Source organism: Kogia breviceps, chromosome 10 (genome assembly GCF_026419965.1).
Source record: "Kogia breviceps isolate mKogBre1 chromosome 10, mKogBre1 haplotype 1, whole genome shotgun sequence".
NCBI lineage: Eukaryota > Metazoa > Chordata > Mammalia > Artiodactyla > Physeteridae > Kogia > Kogia breviceps.
Window position 1 is genome coordinate 7,436,970 of NC_081319.1, and position 23,826 is coordinate 7,460,795.

The 23,826-nt window shown below is 49.5% G+C and overlaps 2 protein-coding genes across 4 annotated transcripts; one reads left to right on the forward strand and one right to left on the reverse strand.

The window, feature by feature from the left end:
- Positions 1 to 939: 939 nt before the first annotated feature.
- Positions 940 to 13,085, reverse strand: ARPC4 (actin related protein 2/3 complex subunit 4). The gene is made up of 6 exons (XM_059077711.2): positions 12,458 to 13,085; positions 9,839 to 9,957; positions 8,445 to 8,556; positions 5,767 to 5,862; positions 4,605 to 4,775; positions 940 to 1,854 (listed from the first exon to the last, which is right to left on the reverse strand). Exons 1-6 carry the CDS (start codon positions 12,458 to 12,460, stop codon positions 1,849 to 1,851), a joined length of 507 nt encoding a protein of 168 aa, XP_058933694.1. The 5' UTR covers positions 12,461 to 13,085; the 3' UTR covers positions 940 to 1,848.
- Positions 12,799 to 23,762, forward strand: TADA3 (transcriptional adaptor 3). 3 transcript variants are annotated; one of them, XM_067043491.1, is made up of 10 exons: positions 12,799 to 12,844; positions 13,314 to 13,371; positions 14,084 to 14,316; positions 15,679 to 15,929; positions 16,049 to 16,154; positions 17,889 to 18,030; positions 18,122 to 18,225; positions 19,668 to 19,777; positions 20,604 to 20,789; positions 23,197 to 23,762. In XM_067043491.1, exons 3-10 carry the CDS (start codon positions 14,110 to 14,112, stop codon positions 23,387 to 23,389), a joined length of 1,299 nt encoding a protein of 432 aa, XP_066899592.1. In that variant the 5' UTR covers positions 12,799 to 12,844; positions 13,314 to 13,371; positions 14,084 to 14,109; the 3' UTR covers positions 23,390 to 23,762. The 3 variants fall into 3 exon arrangements, with proteins under 3 accessions (XP_066899592.1, XP_066899591.1, XP_058933663.1); XM_067043490.1 differs by having other exon boundaries at positions 12,821 to 13,054; XM_059077680.2 differs by having other exon boundaries at positions 12,835 to 12,970.
- Positions 23,763 to 23,826: the final 64 nt, after the last annotated feature.

Here is a 23,826-nt window from a genome sequence, read left to right on the forward strand (position 1 = left end):
TCTGAAACATTTCCTGACATCCTCTTCCATAAAAACACCCCGTGCCCCACCCCGAGACTTCCACTAGTGAATCTGAAATGTTTCAACACACCTATTTACACACCCAGCCGTTTTACTGGCCCCCAAGTCTCCCTGAGACAGAGACTATGTCATCCCCCACATCCAGCACAATGGAAGTTACCAAACAGCTTGGATACTGGGCTGATGGAAAGATAGTTACTGTTTATTCAGTACCTGTATGGCAGGTACTGTGTCAGATTTACATTATCTCCACTTTAAGAAACTGAGGCACAAACTATAAATAACTTGCTCAAATTCATCAGTAAGACTCAAGACGTTTTTTTTTTAACTTCAAGTTATCACTAAGGTTTAGTGCTGTCCAAGGAACTTTCTGCAATGATGAAAATGTTCTATTTACAGACCCTGTGACACGGCAAGCATCAGCAACTTGTAGCTATTGAGCACTGGTAGGACTGAGACAGTAGATTTTAAACTTTTTTAACTGTAACAATTAGACACACGTGGCTAGTGATTACTGTCTTAGCACAGGTAAAGGCAGAAATCTTGGACTGAACTCTACCCTCTTGCTCACTAGCTGGGAGATTTGGGGCAGGCTGCTGCATCTCATGGAACTTCAGTTTCCTTAGCCATGAAATGGGATCATTATTTCTCTGAGGTTACCTTCTAGCCCAAATGAGCTCCTTACGTGAAAAGGACCAAAGCTCTATATAGGAAGAGAGAGCAGTTTCAGAAATGGGTGGAGCCTGGAATGCAATGGAGGTCTCTTGGGTTAGGGCCCTCTCGGCAGGACCAACACCAGAGGCCAATCACGAAACTGTCTCTGGTGGGGACCCCCAGGCCCAAGTGCCAGCCAGATGGTTTTAGGGAAGAAAAAGCCTCACCTCCTCTCTTTTCACATATACACAGAGAGCACAGACCTCATGCACCCCCAGAGGGGCAAAAAGAGACTTTAATTAGGGGAGGGAGGATCCACCAGAATAAGAAAAGGTACAGCGAGCGTGGGAGCAGAGGAGCCAGAGCGGGCAGGAGGCCCCGGCTGGGAAGCTCTGGAGGACTCACCTCTCCACCTCTAGCACAGGCACTGCACTGAAAGACAAGGCGAAACAGCGGCCCCTCGGCCGGGAGCGCACGAAGAGGCCCCTGCGGCCAGAGGTTGCCTAGCTTTCAGGCCCCAGCTCCTAGGCGTGGCTGGTGGCCACCAGTTCAGCCCTTGTCCCCAACCAGTGCTGGGTGGCCATCTTCAGGCAGAGCTCAGGAAGCTGGCAGAGGATCTCCACCGCTTCTACTGGCCCAAGGAAATAAGAGAACGAGAGGAACTGGAGTCTGAACCCTCCCTCCCTCCCCACCTGGGGTGGCTCCAGGGAGGAACAGTAGTCGCCTTCTGGCTCCAGGCCCGCCCAGACCCACAGCGACCAATAAGGTACAATCACTGGGACCAGTCACAGCCACTGGAGGTGGAGGTTGTTTGTTTAAAAAAAAAAAAAAAAAAAAAAAAAAGACAAAAAGGTTACAGTCTCCTACAAGCACAGAGTTTTAAGTTTCAAGACGTTAAAAAAAATCTGTCCCGGCCCAGGGGACTGAACATCAGAAGCCAGCCTGACCAGGCACATGTGGCCTTGGGGCAGGTCCACTGCTGCTTTGCTGCCCAGCTAGCAAGCACAACCCCCCCTCCCGCATCTAATGCCCACCCTGACACCCAGCTCCCCTCCGCTGCTGCTGCTGCCGCCGCTGCCGTCACCGCCGCTGCTCTGGGGAGTAACTCCAGGACGCCTTCGCAGAGACACGGGGGAGTCTGAGGGGGAAGGCCACGAGATCCAGCCAGATGCTTTAAAACTGTCAAGAGAACCAAGAGGCGGTGAATGATGGTTATTACTGTATCCTCGCAGGCCTGCTCTGGGGAGGTGGGCTGATTTGAGAGCTGCAGCTGTAGTCAGATCTCTGCAGGGCAGGGTTGGGTCTCAGGACACCCTTTGGACACACTCTAATTTAGCCAGCATTCAGCACTGACCTTTGGGGCACTGGCCCTAAAACCTAGCACTGGACAAGGCAGAAAAATTAAGGGTGACATGGGTTTTTCCACAGCTCCCCTTGGCGTGCCACAAAGACTGCCAAAAAGCCCTGTCACAGTGCCTTGCTTGGTGAACTGAGGTTGCCTTCTTTAGAAATGGGGGCTCAGGGGCTTCCCTGGTGGCGCAGTGGTTGAGAAACCACCTGCCGATGCAGGGAACACGGGTTCGTGCCCCGGTCCGGGAAGATCCCACATGCTGCGGAGCGGCTGGGCCCGTGAGCCATGGCCATGGAGCCTGTGCTCCACAAGGCGAGAGGCCACAACAGTGAGAGGCCCGCGTACCACAAAAAAAAAAAAAAAAAGAAAAGAAAAGAAATGAGGGCTCACATGCAAATGCTTGGGGATTCAGAGAGGGACCCAGGATCTGGTACTCTGTGTCAAGCTCTGGGTGGTCCTCCAAGTAAGACAGGCCCTTGAAATGCTTTCTAACCTCAAATATCTCCCATGGTGCCTAGAACAGCCCTGGACATTTTATAGACCAGAGATTGTGGACCAATGGCCCACGGGCTGAACTCAGCCCAAAGATGAGCACTGTTTGGGCCACAGTTTAAAAGAATATGAATTAGTCAATATGAATATGAATTAGCCAACCTTGAAAATATAGTACACCGCACAAAGATCCAGATTTTGAGATTCTTTTGATGAAGCCACGGAGGGCCAGAGCTGTGCGGTGGTGATCCTCTTCAGGTGAGGCATGTGCTCACCAGATCCCCACATAGCCCGCCTCACTCATGTACATTACCGGCCCGACCCTTACATGCACCTGATGCCATAATACTATCTTAGATCTTTGAGTCTGAAAACTCCAATTCCTGGTTCCTTCACTTACTGGCTGAGGCACCTTGGACATATGACTTAACTTCCAGTGCCCAGATAATGCATCTACGAAATGGGGATGACACCTGATTCAAAGACTGTTTTAGGTATTAGATACTTGAATGTACTTTCTTAGCTGTATTACCACAGAAATGTAATTACTCTAGCAACTAAATGACTCTTTTTTTTTTTTATATGTTACATATCATATATTTAATGACAGCTTATGAATCAAGTCACACAAATGTTGTGATAGCGGGTGATTCCTTAGAGCACCCTTAACGGGCATCAAACCCACAACATTGTTTCAGCTCAGTTTATACGTGTCAACTAAAAGTCATAATTTGTACTCAGCGATGGGGAAGAGACATGTTGCATTTATCATATTTTCAGGTGGTTTGAGCCCTTCAGCATTTTTTTTTCCACAATGTATCCTGCTTACTTGAAGTAGATGTTCAAGGGCAGATTTTTGTTTTTGTTTTTATCTCTGTGCTTTCACTTATGTGGCTGGCAGCCTAGAGCAGGATGAAGACTCATTTCCCATGGAGACAGTTCATTGACCCTCACTAAATGACTCTTGAATGAATGACCCAAATACTAAATTGGGACAAGAACTATTTTTCTTCAGTTGAATTCAGAGGCCTCCCAGTGCCCTAGCCATATAACCTTGGGCTACAATACAGGGGAAGCTTACTATGCACCAGGTGATATGCTTTGTACACATTTCCTCATTAATGCTCAACCACACTGAAAGGTACGTATTAATTAACAGTCTCACTTCATAGCCGAGGAAACTGAGGCTTAGTCGAGAGGTTCTGTAACATGCCCGAGGAAGCAGTGGAGCCGGACTCACACACAGGTGGCCTGACTCTGCGGCCTGTGTGACCTGAACAAGCGCGTTCCCCTGGGGGCACAGTACAGCTACTTTGTACACTGGCTGTCCTCAGTATAATTAAAGCCCAGCGGAAGTGGGTGTAATATCCATTTTCAGGAATCTGAGCTCCTCCTGGGCTGGATCTGTATGCACTGGTAGGAGTAAATACTAATTCTACCATCTAGGGATCATAGTTGACTCTGAGGGGAACATAACAACAAACCAAGGATTGTTTGGAAAAAGAAAAAAAAAAAAAAAAAGAAGGTATGTCGTGAATGACTAAAAAACAACTGTGTCATCACTTCATCGGTGTAAACATTCGTCCTCCTCATAGGGCTGCAGTCCTTTCCATCACGAAGGCACAAACAACTAAAGAGGGATCTGTAGGACTTAAGCCACGAAAATGATGGAAAACAGGCTGAAGAAATCATGACTGTAAGCCTGAGAAGCAGATGCCGAAGGAAACTATTCCAGTCTGTTTGAGAAGTGGAATTATACTCTGATTAACTGCCCTATACTCCTAGAAAATTCACACATGGATTTAACTTGCCTCACTCGGGGATTGAACTAGATACAGGGAAGGACTGTGTACATTTTGAGATGTAGAAAGGAGCGACTAAGGGAGGCATCCCCCAGGACCTGGAGATGGAAAATGCCCTCCCGCCCCAAAACATCGGGCTGACCTGCAGCCCACCAGAGTTCCTAGAGGCCTCAGGAAAGATTCACGCACAGTTGGCACCACTTTCCCACCAGATGCTAAGTTCTCAGCACGACCCACAGGTCTTTCCACTTCTGGAAGCAAACCAGGAAGGCCCCTACACTTACGTTCTTGAGGAACTCCTCGGCCACAATGCGCGCACGGGCGTTGACTGACAGCTTCATCTCACTGATCTCCTTGTCGATTTCTTCCATGAAGTGGATCACAAAGTCCACCAACTTGTGTTTATACATCTGCTCTGTGTGGAAGTTGGTGATCAGAAAACTGATGTCATACCCCTAGGGAAGGAAGACGGCGGGGAGCAGGGAGAGAAGAAACAGGAGACAATCAGCATCCTGGAGGCGCTGAGCTGGCCATGCCCTCTACGTCCACTTAGCCACATGCTTCCAGCTGCGCGTGACCCTATCCCAAGCTACATGCCCTTCAGGCAGCAGCCCACCTTCTCTGGTGGGGTGTGTATGTTGGATCCAAGGAACCGACAGTTGGATCAACTAAACCCAGGTGAGAATTTTGTGTCTATCAGACATCTCTGGCAGACTATCTGTGGCACAGACGATTGCATTCAGAATGAGTCAAGGGAGAGTGAAGGGACTGGAAATCTTGTCAAAGAAGAATCTCATCAAACAAAAGGAACATCTAGTCCAGAGAGAAGCGAAGATGCTGTGGGAGAGGGACGGGACTGAGGTCTTTAACTATCAGATGGGCTGTGTGTAGAAGAGCAATTTTATTTATTCTGGGTGGCCCTGGAGGTTAGATCTAGGACCAGGAGAGATTTTAGCTCAGGATGAGGACAAGCTTGGCTGACGTGTCTAATGCGTCTGACGACGGTGTTGGCTGCTCCGTGTGGTAGTTGCTTAGTCACTGGCAGAGAGTCGATCTGGCAGGGAGTCTGCAGAGAGGCCTCAAGTACAAAGTCAGGCAACAACTGACCCAATGTCAACTGTGGCCTTGAGACTATGATGCAGTTGGTGGCAGAGTTCAGATTTCTGATTCATCACGCCCTTTCTGCCGCTAGACTATAGGCTCTGGGAAGGTGCACAACGCATCTCATCTCTTTTGCCTTTTCCGTGGTTGAGGCAGACCCAGCCTCCTAAGCTGATTCCCCTTATTCCCACAACAGCCGAAATGAACACCAACTCTCAACTAAGGCTGTGGGTGCCCTACAGCTGGGAGAGCAGCAATCCCAGTTCTAGAAACAATCCCAGGCCAGTGACAGTTGACTCGGTAGTAGAATTCTGCGTATCACAAACAGATGGATCACAGTCTCACCTCCACTGGTTTCCTTCGGAGGATAAAGAAGTTCTCTGCTCTCATCATCATGAAGCGCATGAACTTGTGACATAAAATCTTCTCGATCTCATCAGCCTGGTGAGAGCAAAGGAGAAATGTGTTTCCCTAAAGCTGACACTCTAGGCCAACAGAGATCTGAAGCCTGGTCTTCTGACTGCAATTTCTCCCAGGTTCGCTGGAGGTAGTGGGGTTGGGTATTGGAACACCACTACCTGAACTCTGAATCGTGGGGTAACTGGTTGCCAACTGAAAAGAGGGTCTACTACATTAGAGCCCTCCAACTTAATGGGACGTTATCATGATCTTGCTTTCACCCATTCCAGAAAAGTAATTCTGGCAAGCCCAAATCTTCTTTTAATTTTTATTTTTTGGCCACACTGCATGGCATGCAGAGTTCCCCAACCAGGGATCAAACCTGTGCCCCCGGCAGTAGACGTGCAGTGTTAACCACTGGACCGCCAGGGAAGTCCTGGCAAACCCAAACCTTTTACCTGTTCCTTCCAGAGCCCACATCTATATTCAAAACTACCCTTTCCTTTCTTATTTCACTAGTGCTACATTTTCCAGTCTGTGATACATACTGTGAAGTATATCAGAGATAACCTTAGGTGCTCTCCACTTTAGTAACAATGAACATCAAACAATCCCCAAAGTTTCCCCCTGATGAACTCTCAGCCTTTCTGAAGGAAGAATTTTGCTGCACAGGGCAGACGCGCCCTTAACAGCCTCCAACACTTGTTAATCTCCCCATTCAACAAAGAGAGCAGGTCCTTGGGTTAGAGCTTCCTACAGGCAAAAAGTATCTAGTCAGAACTTAATAACCTTGTTTTGTTTTTAATGTGCTTGTTTTTTAGAGTTGTCCTCAATTTGGCAAGTGGTATTGTTTTTCCATTTGTGGCACAAAGTTTATTTTTCAAAAAAATTTAAGTAGGAGAAAATAAGTTGGGCTTCCCTGGTGGCACAGTGGTTAAGAATCTGCCTGTCAATGCAGGGGGCACGGGTTTGAGCCCTGGTCCAGGAAGATCCCACATGCCACGGAAGAACTAAGCCTGTGCGCCACAACTACTGAGCCTGCACTCTAGAGCCCATGAGCCACAACTACTGAGCCCACGTGCCACAACTACTGAAGCCTGCATGCCGAGAGCCCACATACTGCAATGAAGAGCAGCCCCCACTTGTGGCAACTAAACAAAGCCCATTTGCAGCAGCGAAGACCCAACATAGCCAAGAAGAAATAAATAAATAAATAATAAATTAAAATTTTTTTAAAAAGACAGTAAGTTAATTGAAAGAAATCTATTAGGGCTTCCCTGGTGGCGCAGTGGTTGCGAGTCCGCCTGCCAATGCAGAGGACACGGGTTCGTGCCCCGGTCCGGGAAGATCCCACATGCCGCGGAGCGGATGGGCCTGTGGGCCATGGCCGCTGAGCCTGCGCATCCGGAGCCTGTGCTCCGCAACGGGAGAGTCCAGTGAGAGGCCCGCGTACCACAAAAAAAAAAAAAAAAAAAGAAATCTATTAAGTAAAGAAGTGTCCAAGTGGTCGATAAATATGGCAGAAACTATGGTGGTAATGGGAGTGTCAGACATTTGTGAAACACAGAGGAAACATAAGAAATTACATTTCCTGGGACTCCCCTGGTGGCGCAGTGGTAAGAATCCACCTGCAAATGCACGGGACATGGGTTCGAGCCCTAGTCCAGGAGGATCCCACGTGCCGCGTAGCAACTACGCCCGTGCGCCACAACTACTGAGCCCACATGCCACAACTACTGAAGCCTCCGTGCCTAGAGCCTGTGCTCTGCAACAAGAGGAATCACCACAATGAGAAGCCCATGCACTGCAAGGAAGAGTAGCCCCTGCTCACCGCAACTAGAGAAAGCCTGCACACGGCAACGAAGACCCAGCACAGCCAAAAATAAATAAATAAAATAAATTTATTTTAAAAAAAAGAAGTGGGGCTTCCCTGGTGGCGCAGTGGTTGAGAAAGAATCTGCCTGCTAATGCAGGGGACACGGGTTCGAGCCGTGGTCTGGGAGGATCCCACATGCCACAGAGCAAGTGGGCCCGTGAGCCACAACTACTGAGCCTGTGTGCCTGGAGCCTGTGCTCCGCAACAACAGAGGCCCGCGCACCACAAAGAAGAGTGGCCCCCGCTTCCCACAGCTAGAGAAAGCCCTTGCACAGAAACGAAGACCCAACACAGCAAAAATAAATAAATAAATAAATTTAAAATATATATATCGATTGACTTCAACAGATCACAAGGAAATAGTTAACAAAAAAAATAAGATAAAGAAAAAGAAATTACACTTCATATTTTTACCCTAAATCTCACTTTCGGAGTTTATGGCTATCAAATTGATACTGCTACTGCTTATTTTTCTGAACTGGACTTATCCTTCGTTCCTTAGGAAAAGTTCTGTGACCTGACACCAAACTGGCCTGTAGCCTTGGCTGCTACATTTCCTGCCTTCTAATCCAGAGCAAGGCCTAGAAGATGGGGCTGATCTCTCTTTATTCTACCAAGCTGATGAGTTTCGCAAATCATTTCCTGGTAATAGAACCTGGGTTTCTTTGCACCCTGAATCTGGCATGCTGATCTCTCACATGGGGGCCCCTGGCCTCCCGGTGAGGCAGGGGATCTGTGGGGAGCTCACCTGTTTCACAGCAATGCTGACCCGGACAGAGTTGATGGAGCCTTCAATCAGAACCTTTTCCTTCTCATTCCTGCTGATGGTCACAGGCTGTAGCAGGAGCTCTTTGCTACTCCTGAAAACACAAAATCACAGAGGCTTCTGTACTACAAAAGAACAGAATGGTCAAGGAGACCCCACAGCAGGACCTAGAATCACTATCTGGGACCACAGAGTCGAAGGAATAGGAGACTCACAAGCAGGGGTGCTCCAAGATGGGGGCCAGCAAGGATGTTCTCCAGCAGAAAGAGCACAGGCTCTGGAGTCAGGGCGAAAATGTATTGAAATCCAGCCTCCTCTGTTACTTTCCTTGGGCAAGTTACCCTGTTGGAATCTCAACTTCCTTATTTGTAAAATGACTCTGATTCCTATTTCACTGCTGAGGACTGAGAGAGATCAAAAAGGGTCAAGTGTCTAACAGTGTGCCTGGCACATTGTAGGAGCTTTACAAGTGACAGCTCTTATTTTCATAACTATAAGCAAACCCATACACTGTTTAGGGAATGAGGAGAGAGCCTGCCTTAGAGATAAGGACATGCTAAAATCGAACAGTCTGGCCTCCTTTAATATCAATCCAGAAGGATTCACTTGTTCAGCATTAAGATCCCTCTCAGCTCAGTTCCCATTTTGATGTCCCTGGATCCCTGTGATGATACTTGGTAGGTAACTATGGTGGTGCTATCTGGGAGCTATTATCCTTTAAAAATGCCTATTGGAAACCATATATGTTAAGTAGCATAACAAAGCACATCCTAACATCTTGTCAGTTTCCTTAAATTCAAATCATATCAACTTAGTGTGGTAACACTGCTTATCTCAGTTGTACATGTCCCAGATTAAATTTTAAAGGGGAAAAACAATAATTTATTTACAAAACATAAATTACATAAGAGAAAATTATCCCAAGTACGGAATATTTGGAGTAGACGATGGAAGAGTCCAGTTGGGTTTTTTTTGTCTTTTTTTTTTGGCAGGGGTGGGTGTGGGGGGAATCCTTGATCTTTAAGTTAGAAAAGAAGAGAGATGGCATCTCAGGTAACTAAATTCTTAGTCTTCTCCTTGAACTGCCAAAGGGCTCACTAACTCCACGGGAGATAACTCCCAAATGGCCCTACGCTGAGAAGTCACACCTTGGGTCAAGCAATCTTGACTGCAGAGCAGCTTCTCCCCTGAGTTTTGTCCTGCCAACCCACTGACCCTCTTTTCTGAACTTCAAATTGAGAACCATTGTTCATCTGGCAGCAAGACAAAAAATGTGAACTGTAGTTGTACTGACAACTCCAGGATGGAAGTTGTTCATGGCACACAGTCACCTCTGGGTGCTGCACCCATCAACCCCACCCCTTCACCTTCCCTACCTGACTTCCACTTCCGGCTTGTTGTGTCGTTCCACCACCTGGGAGGAGAAATTCTCCAGGCAGAGGGCAGCCTGCAGTGTGGCCCGCACGGCACTCAGGTAGGGACGGAGAGTGGCAGTCTGTAGGAAAAACGCCAACAGAGGATCAGAATCTGTCTCACCAAACCCACTGGTCCCCTAGTCCAGCTACACAGGAGCCAGGCGGTACTCAGGGTCCCTGACTCTCAGATACTACAGTAAACGGAAGAGACTAGGCCTTCAAGGTGCCTTTCATTCTAGGTTTAGAACAGTGGTTCTCAACAGGGGACCATTTTGCCTGCCAGGGGGCATTTGGCAACGTCAAGACATTTTTCATTTTCACAACTCGGGGTGGGGTAGGGGTTACTGGCATTGAGTAGACAGAAGTCAGGCATACCGCTAAATATCCTACAATGCACAACAAAGAATTATTCAGCCCCAAATAGTGCTGAAGTTGAGAAACTCTGGTCTAGAAGCATACAGGTTAATGACTATCTTCAATCTACCTTTTGAGCCAACAAATGTATAAATCTACAGTGTGCCAGGCACGCTAGGGGCTGGGAATTCAAAGATGATTAAGACCTTCTCTATCCTTAAAACAGCTCAACTAGGTCAGGAAAACAGAGAAAGTAACTATGACATAATGGGTAAAATGTAAAACAGATTTACAAATTTTATTTGCAAAAGAAACTGGTTTTGATTTGAAGATGGAAATAAGATTAGGAGGACTTCACAATGATTAAAAAGTAGAATGACATTCCCAATAGAGGCAACGGCAACTAGCTACACTGGCCTATCTTAAGTTCCTCGTATTACAAGTTCTTTCTCACTCAGGCCTTCACACATGCCAAACCATCTATCTGCAGGCTTTTCTCCCCCTTCTTTGCCTAAATCATCCTTTAGCTCTTGGCTTATTCAGGGAAGGCCTCCTCCTTCCTCAGAGAGGCCTTTCCTGACTTCGCTCTTCGTAGCACTTACTATAATTTACAACGACACACCCTTTATATCCTTTATATATCTTTAATAAAGTAATTTTCTCCTTCACTAAACTGTAAGCTCCATGGTCAACAGACCATGTCTATTTTATTCAAATTTACATGCCCTGCACCTAGCTCAGTCAGCACCTTACATATACACTGCCTTACTCAGTTTCTGTAGAATAAGTAAGTGAATGAAAAAATAACTTAAGCAAGATCAGAATAACAAAAAAGGGCAGTAAGAGTTCCAGAAGTAGTAACCAGTACAGTGTTGCCCGGAAGCATTTTAGATTCAATGGATGAGGCTGCAGTGGTAGCCTAGAGATTCATGGGGAATCTCACATGCCAGGCTACTGAGTTTAGCTCTTCTTTTAAGGTGGTAAGGAACTGCTGGGGCTTTCTGAGGAGGAAGTTACACATGACTACAGTTGCATAGCAACTCTGTGGATAATGGACTGGAGGAGAGGGAAGTGAGAGAGCAGGCAGAGGAGGTTATTTAAGGAGGGTAATGAGGGCTTGGCCTGTGGCAATGCAGGACAAGCAAGATTATCTCTCAAAATTCAGACAGTAAATCTGAAAAAGGTGCATTTTAGGTGGCTAGCCCTGTGATGCCTGCCCTTTCAAAAACAGAACAGACACATTCTCATGTAATACCTCAACAAGCGTGATGTTTAAAAAAATCAAGAGGCATGGCCTAAATTAAAACAAAAAAAGAATATCCCAGCTTTCTAGCTGACATAAGAGAACACAAAGGCGGAATAAGTAACACAAGAGGACGAGCAAGTTTAGGGAGAGAAGATGAGTTTTGATCCAGAGGTCTAATTTCAAGGTGTCTTCAAGATATCCAGGTGAACCCTGAAAGAGAGCTAGGAAGGTAGATTTAGGAGTCACCATAAATCACGCGGTCACGAAAACCTGTACATTAAATAGGTATCACCAGAGAGAGTGCAAAGAAGAGGAAGGTAGTGAGCCAAAGTCTCAATTGCCAGGAACACCCACAGTTATCAAGAGGATTTCCTGGAAGGGAGGAGTCAGCAGTATGAGAGCTTATATTCTACAGTAAAGCTGATACGGTTGAGTTATGACCAGGAAGGGGTCTGCGTAAAAGCAGCATAAAAGAGATCCTTCAGTGAGGCAGAAGCAAGGCTTTGGCAACATGAAGAGTGGGATAAGCAAGTGTGGAAGTTCCCCTGAGAGAACTGTGGGGTCAAGCGGGCAAGAGAGAACAGGGAAGTGTATTTAGTGAAGGTCTACTCTGGGTGGGGAGGTGCCCCTACTACGTGCCTCTGCGGCCCTACTACGGGCTGAGTCTTACTACGTGCCTTCGAGGCGCTACCACGAACCTAGGGGGGGCCCACTTCCGGCTTCCTCCATGCCTGAGTATCCCCCACCTGCTTCAAAGACCAGACTATGCAGCCGCAAGGCCTGCTTCTTACAAGGGCGTCCCCCGCTCGCCCCTTCCTCACCTCGGCCCCGCCCCGCCCTCTTTCTCCCAGCCTCACGATGCCCCCACACCCCCTGCATCCCTCGGCCCAGAGCCTCTACGCTGCAAAGCCGCATCTCCCCCAGACCCAGATCCTTGAGACAGAACAGCGGGGGTCCCTGGCCCTGGACCCGTCTCTCACCATCGCGGGCGCTGGCTGGGCCGGAAAGCGGAAGTGCGGAAGTGGCCAGTCCCGCGCCGCCTTCCCTTTCGCGAGAAGCGCAGCCGCAGTCTCCGCCCGGACGTCTGGACTGTACCATCAACGCTCCGAGCGGGGGAAGATGAGGCTAAGAACATTTGGCCCCTCGGAAGTTTTCCCCCTAGGACTGTCTTGGTAGTTTTAGGCTCCTGAAGTGTAGAGTCACTACTCAAGCTTCTCCCGTTACCCATGGAGCTCTTGCTTGCGACTCTGGCCATCTTGTCGTCTTTGCCGCCTTCTTCCCTCATAGTCATGCAATGGTGCGGCCCGGCCTCAGGTTAGGCACCATATTAGGACAAGGCGAGGCGGAGGAGCCCTTCGATCCTTCCGGTTCTGCGCCCCCATCCTTTCTCCGGGCCCCTCCTACCTGCAGCCTTTGGGGCTCGGCGGGACTCACTGCCCCGCAGAGAACCCGGCCGCCGAGCCCCGCCCCCCGGCGCCGGGCTGTTCCCTAGGGTCCGCGCGAGGCATACCCTTTCCACCCCACCTGCAGCGGGCTCGCTTGCTGCACGCAATCCTCCATCCTCCGAAAGACACAGGGTCTGGCCCTCGCGTCTTTCCGCCCCCACGTCAACTGCAGGGGCCCCGCACATAGCCAGTTCCGGGGCGGTTGCTCGCACCGACCGGAACTCCCCGCCCCCTCCCGTGGCCGCGGGGCCGTGGGAGGCAGCAAGGAGGAGGGAGAGGGGGCGGAGGCCGCGGTGGGGTGTTCTTAGAGGACTGGGACCCTAAAGGCGGGACATTGGGGCGATCCATGGGTGGGGCCAGCCATTAACCAGCCCCACTTTTCCTGTGCCAGGCACTGAACTGAGCTCTTGACGGGCATCATCTCTTAATCCTCAGAACATCCCAGGGAGGTAGGTACTATTGTTACCCCATTTTACAGATTCAGACTTCTTATGGGGAAGCAGACTCAGGCTTCTTTTGCCCCATTTTACGGATGGAAAAACCGAGACTCAGGAGAGTTGATCAACATGTTCAGGGCTACATAAATAGAGATTGGTCAAGCCTGGGCTTGAATCCAGATATATCTGGCTTACCAGCCCACATACTTTACTATCCGGGGCAAAGAGAAGGGGCAGAGGTGGGGAGGGGTGAGACAAGGAGAGGTTGGGAGGCACAAAGAACATTAAGATAGTAAGTATGGGATACTTGGAACTCTGAGGCTTTGCAGAATTCAGGAAGAGTGGAACTGAAGGGAAGAGCATCTGGAAGACAAGCGTAGTATATCATGGCGGTTAGGGGCACAGGCTCAAAACTATCTGGATTCAAATTGCATGTTGGTAAGCTTGGACATGAACCCACCCTTACAGAGTCTCAGTTTCCTCATCTGTAAAATGGAGATGAGCATGCTTCCTGCTCATGGGGTTGGGTGAAGAATTCAAGGAGAAGCCAGTAACGTGTCTGCACCTCACTTGGCACACAGCAGGTGCTCTACGAGTAGGAGCTGTGCCATCAACCTTGTCAGTAGGTTACTGAAGCCTGACTTTCTCCTGGATGGAAGGAGCCCTTGGGCTTTTCTTGTGCCACTTCCCCCCACCCCCCAATCAGTGGTCCTTTCCTCTCCAGCTCCACAGGGTCCCCGATCCTGGGCCATGAGTGAGTTGAAGGACTGCCCCTTGCAGTTCCACGACTTCAAGTCTGTGGACCACCTGAAGGTGTGTCCCCGCTACACAGCAGTGTTGGCCCGCTCTGAGGATGATGGCATCGGTATCGAGGAGCTGGACACTCTGCAGCTGGAGCTTGAGACTCTTCTTTCTTCTGCCAGCCGACGCTTGCGGGTGCTTGAGGCCGAAACCCAGGTGATACCCCACAGAGGGTACATCACCAGGGATGGACTGTGACCAGTTATGGGTTAGCCTCATCTGCTGAGGTCTGGGTTACAGGAGCTTAGTGGGGAAGAGAGAGACCCAAACTGGGCTTGCGTGACATGGAAAATATGCAAGAATATGCATGATCCTCATACACTGTGAGATTTCTGATTCACTAAGCAGCTAGTGACCCTCACTCCCCACGATGTTCTGGGTCCTGTGCTAGTCACTAGAGAGAGGTAATTGGGACAATTCTGGCCTTTGGGGAGTTTGCCAACGAAAGCGAAGGGGAGGTCAGACAAGTACCAGGAGAAGTGCTGTTGTGGTCAGGAGTACTGGGGGAACTGGAATGGGGAGGCCTGGATTTGAATCCTGACCTAAGTCCTTGCTAGTGTTGCTACTGCCAACGCTAAATTCCAACGTTTGCAAAAGTTACCTCCTGCCTCTGAGGATTAGTTCTCCATCTGCCAAGTGGGCTGGATAATAGGACCTACCTCAGAGCTTTTGTGAGAATTGAAAGAGAGACTTTTTGCAAAGGCTCAGCCCAACGTCTCACACTAAATAAGCATGTCAAACATTATTTACTGGTATGACTCTCATTATTTCTACTTATGGCATAAATATTCTCTGAGCCCTGGGTGCCAGGTGCTATGCCAGATCCTGGGGACCAGAGATGGTTAAGATGAACTTCCTGGTCTCCAATAGCTTATAATCTTCTTGAAGAGACAAAGTACTCTGTTTATTCTAGTTATGACCAGACAACATGATTGGGCCTACAGCGGAGGTATGAAGTAACAGATACTCATAGAGGAAGAAGATGCCATTTTAACTGGACTTCAGAAGATGAATAAAATTAACCTGTGGTCCCTGGGAATCCACTGAAGCTTTTTGAGCGGGGCTGTGGCACAATCAGTTGTATTTTAGCATTGTATAACTGATTTCAGAAAAGGCTTCCCAGTTGTGGTGACATTTGAAGTAAAGGTTTGCTGGGAGGCATGCTTGCTTCCACCAGGAAGTTAGCACCAGCGTATTTTCCTAGGGCTAATGTGCACTGAGATGTGATCTACTTGTTTGAACTGCCTGATGCTGTGTGACCAGCTTGGGTGCTACAGAGGTGAATCAATACAGACAAACAAGTGAATGAAATGATGAGAAATATTTGAATAAAATCCTGTGAGATGGGCACAGAAAAGGAGCTGAGTTTTGCAGGATGAGTAGGCGTTTGCTAGATAAAAAGGGGAGGGGGAGAGACTTGGAGCCTTCTTGAGTTCTAGATCCTTATTTTTCACCGAGAGACAGAGTTGTCCTGTGTCTTCCCTTCTCCCCCTCAGTGACAGTCTCTGTGAATTTCAGATCCTCACCGACTGGCAGGATAAGAAAGGTGACCGACGATTCCTGAAGCTGGGTCGAGACCATGAGCTTGGTGCTCCCCCAAAACACGGGAAGCCCAAGAAGCAGAAGCTGGAAGGGAAGGCCGGACATGGGCCGGGCCCTGGCCCTGGGCGACCCAAATCCAAAAACCTTCAGCCCAAGATCCAGGAATATGAATTCACTGATGACCCAATCGACGTGCCACGTATCCCCAAGAATGACGCCCCCAACAGGTTCTGGGCCAGGGGACATAAATGGGCCTTGGGATTTGGGTATTGGAGGCTGTGGAAGGGCCCGGGGCTTAGGCTGGTGGGGCAGGGGGTACCTCCTCAGGCTCTGCTTCTCTCTGCAGATTCTGGGCTTCGGTGGAGCCCTACTGTGCCGATATCACCAGTGAGGAGGTGCGCACGCTAGAGGAGCTACTGAAACCCCCAGAAGATGAGGCTGAACATTACAAGGTAGAGACCCCAGGCCCAGATAGATGTGATGGAGAACAAGAAGGCTCAGAGGTGCCTCAGAATCAAAGATCGCAGTGCTGTACATCATCTTCCTTCCCTGCCCTGCCTAGCCTCCCGTCTGTTCCATTAACCCACCCAGACACCCAAGTTCTAACTCTCAGCTTCCTCCCTTCTACCCCTTCCAAATGGTCACCACGTCCTAAGGCATCTTCTTCAGTGAGATCCTCCCTTTTTCTCTCATTGCCATCCCCTCTGCTTTGGCTCAAGCCTTCATCAGCTTTCACCTTAACAGCCTCTTAACACTTTCTTCCCTCTAGAGCAGGGGTCCCCAACCCCAGGGCCATGGACTGGTAGTGGGCCGCAGCCAGTTAGGAACTGAGCCGCACAGCAGGAGGTGAGCGGCGGGCGAGCGAGCGCAGCTTCATCTGCAACTCCCCCATTGCTGACGTTACGGCCTGAGCCACCCCCCCGGTGCCCGACCCCAGTCCATGGAAAAACTGTCTTCCACGAAACCGGTCCTGGTGCCAAAAAGCTTGGGGACCACTGCTCTAGGGGGATTCTCTTTTTTTTTTTTTTTTTTTTTTTTTTTTTGCGGTACGTGGGCCTCTCCCTGCTGTTGCCTCTTCCATTGCGGAGCACAGGCTCTGGACGCGCAGGCTCAGCGGCCGTGGCTCTCACGGGCCCAGCCGCTCCGCGGCATGTGGGATCTTCCCTGACCGGGGCGCGAACCCGTGTCCCCTGCATCGGCAGGCGGACTGGACTCTCAGCCACTGCGCCACCAGGGAAGCCCCTCTTTTTTTTAATATATAAAAATTTATCTTTTTATGATGGAAATAAAAAACGTTCCATTAAAGAAAATGTAGAAAATACAGAAAAGTGTTGGTGGGGAATTCTCCCATAGGTCAGCTGTCATGATCGGATGTGCTCATGACATGGCCTCCCTTGGCTCCCGTTACCTACAGAATCGAATCCAAGCGTCTCAGCCCTTGGTGGCACAGCCCCAGTGCCCCTCTCCAGTTTCCTTGGCCACACTCCCTGTCCACTGCTGTATTTACCAGCCCCCCCAAGCACCTCACCCTCACTCCAGGCCCACACAGGGTCCTTGCTGGTCTCTGGGCCTCTGCACATGCCCTTCTCCCCTTGGCAAACTAAAACCCTTTGAGCCCCTGGTCGCATGTTACCGCCACCAAAATGGCTTTGCAGATTCCTCAGCAGAAGGTTGGTCTGTCTTTTGTGCTGCCACAGTACCTTGACCTACCTCTGTCACTTCACTTGTCTGAATTTAAAAAAAAATTATCTGAAAAGGTAATCCATACAGGCAGTAACAAGTTCAAGCGATGCAAAAGATATTTTCCTCTCACTTCTGACCCTTGGATCTATAGTTCTCTCTAGAGATAACAGCTGTCAACGGAAAAGGTCCATGTACACGCACCATTTTGCACCTTACATCTTGGAAATTGTTCAGTATTGCCGTCTGTGTGTTTCAGTTCTGCACGTACCTGGCTTCGTTACTAGACTGTGAGTGTAGAGATTTTTATCTCCTTTATCTCTTCTCACCTGTACCAGGCTCAGGCCTTGGCCCTGGGCTAGGTACTTGGGAAGACAGGTAAACGAAGCAATGAGGGATGAACGAAGAGCCTGTTGGCAGTCCCAGGTGCGCAGAGAACTTCTGACACCCCAGGCACGAATGGCCTGTATCTACTGCTTTGGGACCGGATGGGATGTCTCCCACAGATCCCGCCCCTGGGGAAGCATTACTCCCAGCGCTGGGCACAGGAGGACCTGCTGGAGGAGCAGAAGGACGGGGCCCGGGCAGCAGCCGTGGCCGACAAGAAGAAAGGCCTTACGGGGCCGCTGACTGAACTGGACACGAAAGGTAGGCCCCTCACCTCCCTGCCCACCCCAGGCCAGGACTTGAGTTCCTAGCACTTCAGCACACCTGCCCACCCCTTCTCTGCTCGATTCAGATGTGGATGCCCTGCTGAAGAAGTCTGAGGCCCAGCACGAGCAGCCGGAAGACGGGTGCCCCTTTGGTGCCCTGACTCAGCGACTCCTGCAGGCCTTGGTGGAGGTGAGCACCCCAGCCCAAAACAAGAACTGTGTTCGCTCTGTTTCAATGTTTAATTTTTATTGTTTATTGAAGTACATTATACATTTAGAAAGGAACATAGATCATAAATGTACAGCTTGATCAGTTTTCACAAATGAGCACACTTGTACAGGTAGCCCCAGGACCAAAAAAGAAAACATCATCAGTATTCCCGAAGGCCCTCTCACGCCCCTCCCAGTTTTTAACCTCCCACAAGGTAGCCACTACTCCACAGTTACTTTTGCTGAGCGTTGGCTAAAGGCCCCGTGCAAGGGGCTTTCTAAACATCCTCTCGTTAGAGACAAAGACAGTGGTTAACCCCATGTTACACCCAACAAGGTCGAGGCTTAAAAAAGGGAACTGTTTGCTTGAGGTGACACAGCTAATACATAGAAGCAGGACTCAAACCCCAGGTTCAGGGTCCCTTTCTTTATGCCTGCTGGCTGCCCTTAGGCATATCTCTTCACTTCTTTTTTTTTTCTTTTTTTCGGGGGGAGGGGGTTGCTGTACGCGGGCCTCTCACTGCTGTGGCCTCTCCCATTGTGGGGCACAGGCTCCGGACGCACAGGCTCAGCGGCCATGTCTCACGGGCCCAGCCGCTCCGCGGCATGTGGGATCTTCCAGGACCGGGGCACGAACTCACGTCCCCTGCATCGGCAGGTGGACTCTCAACCACTGTGCCACCAGGGAAGCCCTCTCTTCACTTCTTAAGCCTCAGTTTCCTGGCTGTCTCAAACACGATAGCGTCTTTCTCTCCCACATCTTTCCGGGCATACGTTCCAGGCTGGCTGAGGTGGGGGTAGGGGGACATCTCTGTTCCACACCATCAGGCGGGGCCCCCACGTATGCTGGCTTTGCTGTCTTAAACATGCACTCTGCACAAGGTCACTCCAAGTGCGATTGCCACTCCAAGTCCACAGAAAAAGAGCAAGGAGGAGTGTGTGAAGGCCGTGGCCAGCTGTGGCTCTTATCTCTTCTAATCACTTTCCACTGGAGACAGTTTGTCAGATGATCACCCCTGACTGCAAGGGAGGCTGGGAAGTGTGGTGTATATGGGCAGCCATAAGCCCAGCTACTGTGGAAGAAAGGCGAGAATGGCTTTTGGACAGCTGGCAGCCTCTGCCGCAGCGTGCTTAGCGCAGCGCCTGGTGCGTTGCAAACGGCTTACATACCGTAGCTCTTCTCATTACCACTGTTGAGTGTTGCCATCGCTCTTCTGTGCTCCCTTCTTTTGGTATCAGTACAAAAAAAAGAATTTTTAAAATGATCAAAGTTTTTTAGAGTCGGTTTGGGAAGACTTCCCACAGAGGGTGGGATGAGAAAAAGAAAAAGATATTTCTGGTATGTGAAGACTGTCCTTGTAGGTCAGGAAAATGGTAATGCTACAGCTCTTTGTCCCTCCATCCATTTCTGCGCTCTTCTAGGAAAATATTATTTCCCCCATGGAGGACTCTCCTATTCCAGACATGTCTGGAAAAGAATCGGGGGCTGACGGGGCAAGCACCTCTCCCCGCAATCAGAACAAACCCTTCAGGTGAGTGACATCCTGTCCACACCTCACAGTGTGGCCTCTGCTTCTGTTGACTTTTGTCTACCCCAGCATGGGTGGTCTTCATTAATAGAGAAACTGAGGACATTGTGATAGAGAGCAACAGAAGTCAGAGGTGCGTGCTGGGCCAGGATTTCCACACGCACAGGCTTAGTACAGCGTTTTCCTCCTGGCCCTGTTCTTACTATAAACAACCTAAATGTCCACCTGGAGGAGACTGGTTGACGAAATTGTCATAACTCCGTATGATGAAATAACTTGCAGCTATTAATAGTATTAGAGAAATATAGTTAACTGACACGCAAAGATGTAAACAATAGAGTGATAAGTGGAAACTGTCGGTTGTAGCACAATACAGACAATATGATCCTATTTTTACTTAAGATATATTTAAATGTTGGTACGTGGGGGGGGAAGCTAAAATAATAAATTAAACAAGTGGGAATACTATGGAACAAAATCTGGAATATGTATAGTAGTTATATAAGAACATAAAAGACATTTTTATATATATAACATAACATATGGTAAGAAGATGGTAATATATATAATAGTAACAGGTAACAAAATAGTGATTCTCTTTGGGTCGTTAGCATTGTAGGTTCTTCTGTATTTTATATTACACAGCATATCGATATCTGTTGCTTATGTTTACAACAAGATCAGATGTGTCTGTCTCTATATTTTTATGTGTAGATAGATAGAGAGTCGGTGCCCAAAGAGAAAGGAAGGTGTTCACTAACCTTGGGCACCTCAGAGCGGTCCCCCCTTGCAGGCTGGCCCTTGAGCTGAGCACTGCCTTTCCCTGCAGTGTGCCGCATACCAAGTCCCTGGAGAGCCGCATCAAGGAGGAGCTGATCGCCCAGGGCCTGCTGGAATCTGAGGATCGCCCTGCAGAGGACTCGGAGGACGAAGTTCTGGCGGAGCTGCGCAAACGGCAGGCCGAGCTGAAAGCGCTCAGCGCCCACAACCGCACCAAGAAGCACGACCTGCTGAGGTGAGTGTGGACAAGATGCCCGGGCCAGGGCGTGGCCAGCGAGGCCTTGGCCATGCTGGTGACCTTCCGGGAGCTTTACGACAGGCTTTCCAAACCCAGCAGGGCCTCTAAATCACCCGGAGGGCTTTGAAAAAAATGTCAGTGTCAGGCACCACCCCACTGGTTTCGTCTCAAACAGATTCTCATTCCACAGACTAGAGCTCAGGCATCTGTGACTTGCTTATTCACTTCTAATTGTCGTAAAAACAAATAACACAAAGTTTACCCTCTAAACCACTTTCAAGTGTACGGTTCAGTGGTGTTAACTATATTCGCATTGTTGTGTGGTTTATTTTTAAGTCTTTCCATGCGTATTTTCTTTTTCCCCCAGAGTTTTTTTGTGAAAAATTTCATACACACAGAAAATCTGACGGAGTAGTACAGTAAACGCCGGTATACTCTCCACCTCAGTTTATCAACTGTTAACATTTTCTTGAGCGTCCGTGATTACTACCAGCCCCTCACCAGGAACTGACCAGTGTTTTAGTGCGATGTCATTAATTTTCTATTCATTCCCGTCCATCTTGCATTGCACTCCTCACAACAAGGGTGCAGGTGGTATCTGTCGGGAGATCATGGTAGTGGCTACCCTTTTATTGGGGAGACAGAGAAGCAGCCCAACTAAGTCCCCTTGCTCCTCGTAGGCAGGTGTTATGTCTCCGCCTCACAGAGCCCCAATAGAGCAGGGCACGCTCGTTCATTAGGCCACCTCTGCCTGTGTCTTAGACGTTGTGCTGGGTTAGGAAGAGAGGCAGGGCAAAGGGCTTGTGGTCACCACGTGAGTGGTTGGTAAAGATGTGCATCATTAGAAGTAGAAGTTGCTGGCAAGCTGCTGGCATATTTAAGGATGAGGGTATACTGAGTGCCTACGATGTACCAGGGGCTTTATGTACACCCTCTTACTTAATCTCTGCTATAGCCCAGGTCGTAGGTGGTAGTTTTCCCTGTTTACCAAATGAGGAAATAAAGGCCCAGTGAGGGCCTTCCCTGGTGGCACAGTGGTTGAGAGTCCGCCTGCAGATGCAGGGGACACGGGTTCGTGCCCCGGTCCGGGAGGATCCCACGTGCCGCAGAGCGGCTGACCCCGTGAGCCATGGCTGCTGAGCCTGCGCGTCCGGAGCCTGTGCTCCGCAACGGGAGAGGCCACAACGGTGAGAGGCCCGCATACCGCAAAAAAAATAAATCAATAAATAAAGGCCCAGTGAAATGAGTGTCCTGCTGAAGGCCACACAGCCAATAAACAGCTAAGCTGTGACTGGAGCCCAGGGCTGAATCCAAAGCCTCTTTCTAGTTCCCTTTCAAGGGCAAGAAGAGGAAAATACAGATGAAAGAGTACTGAGGAAGGGAGGGGGGAGGGGAGAGAGAGAGAGAAGTGGGGATGTGCAGCTACAGAAGTAAAGGGCAATGAAGGAACTAGCTTGGCTATCAGAAGGCCAGCGGTCAGCCCTCAGCCCTGCATGGGCTAGCTGCAGGGCCTTAAGCAAGGCATCTCTTGCCTTGAGCAGCAGCTTCCCCTTCTGAAAAATTAACAGGTTGGACTAGATAGATCTCTAAGTGACCTTCCAGCTCCACCATGAATTGAATTTGTAGGTCAGGTTCCATTCGGAGGGGTCAGTTTGGTATCTCACTCACCTCCTGTAGACCTCCGGCTGTCTAGACCCTTAGTTTGCTCTGGAATTTGGTTGCTGAAGTAAGCAGGTCTTCTGCTGGCACCAGAACACTTTTTTTTTTTTCCTTTTAATTAATTAATTTATTTATTTATTTTTGGCTGCATTGGGTCTTTGTTGCTGTGCACGGGCTTTCTCTAGTTGCAGAGAGCTGGGGCCACTCTTCACTGCGGTGGCTTCTCTTGTTGCGGAGCACAGGCTCTAGAGCGCAGGCTCAGTAGTTTGGCTCACGGGCTTAGTTGCTCCTCGGCATGTGGGATCTTCCCAGACCAGGGCTCGAACCCGTGTCTCCTGCATTGGCAGGCGGATTCTTAACCACTGTGCCACCAGGGAAGCCCCCAGAACACCTTTTAAAGAAGATTGTTTGGAGCAAGGCTGCCTTGATTCAGATCTCCTCCTCACTAGTTGTGGGATCTTGGGGCATTTCTTATCCTCCTTGAGCCTCAGTTTCCTCACTGGTAACATAGGAATAATAGTACCTACCTCACAAGGTTATTAGGAGGATTAACTGAGCTGATATTTTTGAAGATGTAGTACCTGGCACAGGGCACCATGTAAGCGTGGCTCAATAACTTTGCTTTTTGGTATGAAACGATCCACAGGAGTGGCAGCCCTGGGTAGTGGGGTGGGCTCAGTCTGGCAGAGGGAGGAGCCCTACTCTGATAGGCTTCCCATGGCACCTGGCCGGCTGGTCCCCACAGGCTGGCAAAGGAGGAGGTGAGTCGGCAGGAGCTGAGGCAGCGGGTCCGCATGGCAGACAATGAGGTCATGGACGCCTTCCGCAAGATCATGGCTGCCCGGCAGAAGAAGCGGACCCCCACCAAGAAGGAGAAGGACCAGGCCTGGAAGACTCTGAAGGAGCGTGAGAGCATCCTAAAGCTGCTGGACGGGTAGCTCTCACCCCTGCCTCAGGCTGCGTTCCCCTGGCTTGGGAGGGGGAGGCCCACTTCCTTCTTTGGGCTGCCAGAAGCCTCAGCCTGTGGCTGCCTGTCTAATGGTGACAGTCTCTAGAAGCTGTGACCCTTCCCTGAGGTCTTTTGGCCCAGCTCTGTACAGCCAGGACATGAGAGGCCCTGCTGGGCTGGCCTGGGGCCCAGTCTCTGCTTGGTCCCCCAAGATGGGGGGGCTTCATTTCTGGGGTGTCCTCGTCCCCCCCTTCACCATCTTCCACTCCCCTACCCCTTTCCCCCTCAAGGACTTCTCCCTTGTGGTTTTGTAAAGTACAAACTTAAGAATAAAGTGACTGATGTGGTTTTTTTAAAAAGCATCCAGAATCTTTGAATGTCTGTTATTATGAGGTAGAAAGGAACTTGTGTGGGTGGCATAGGTTA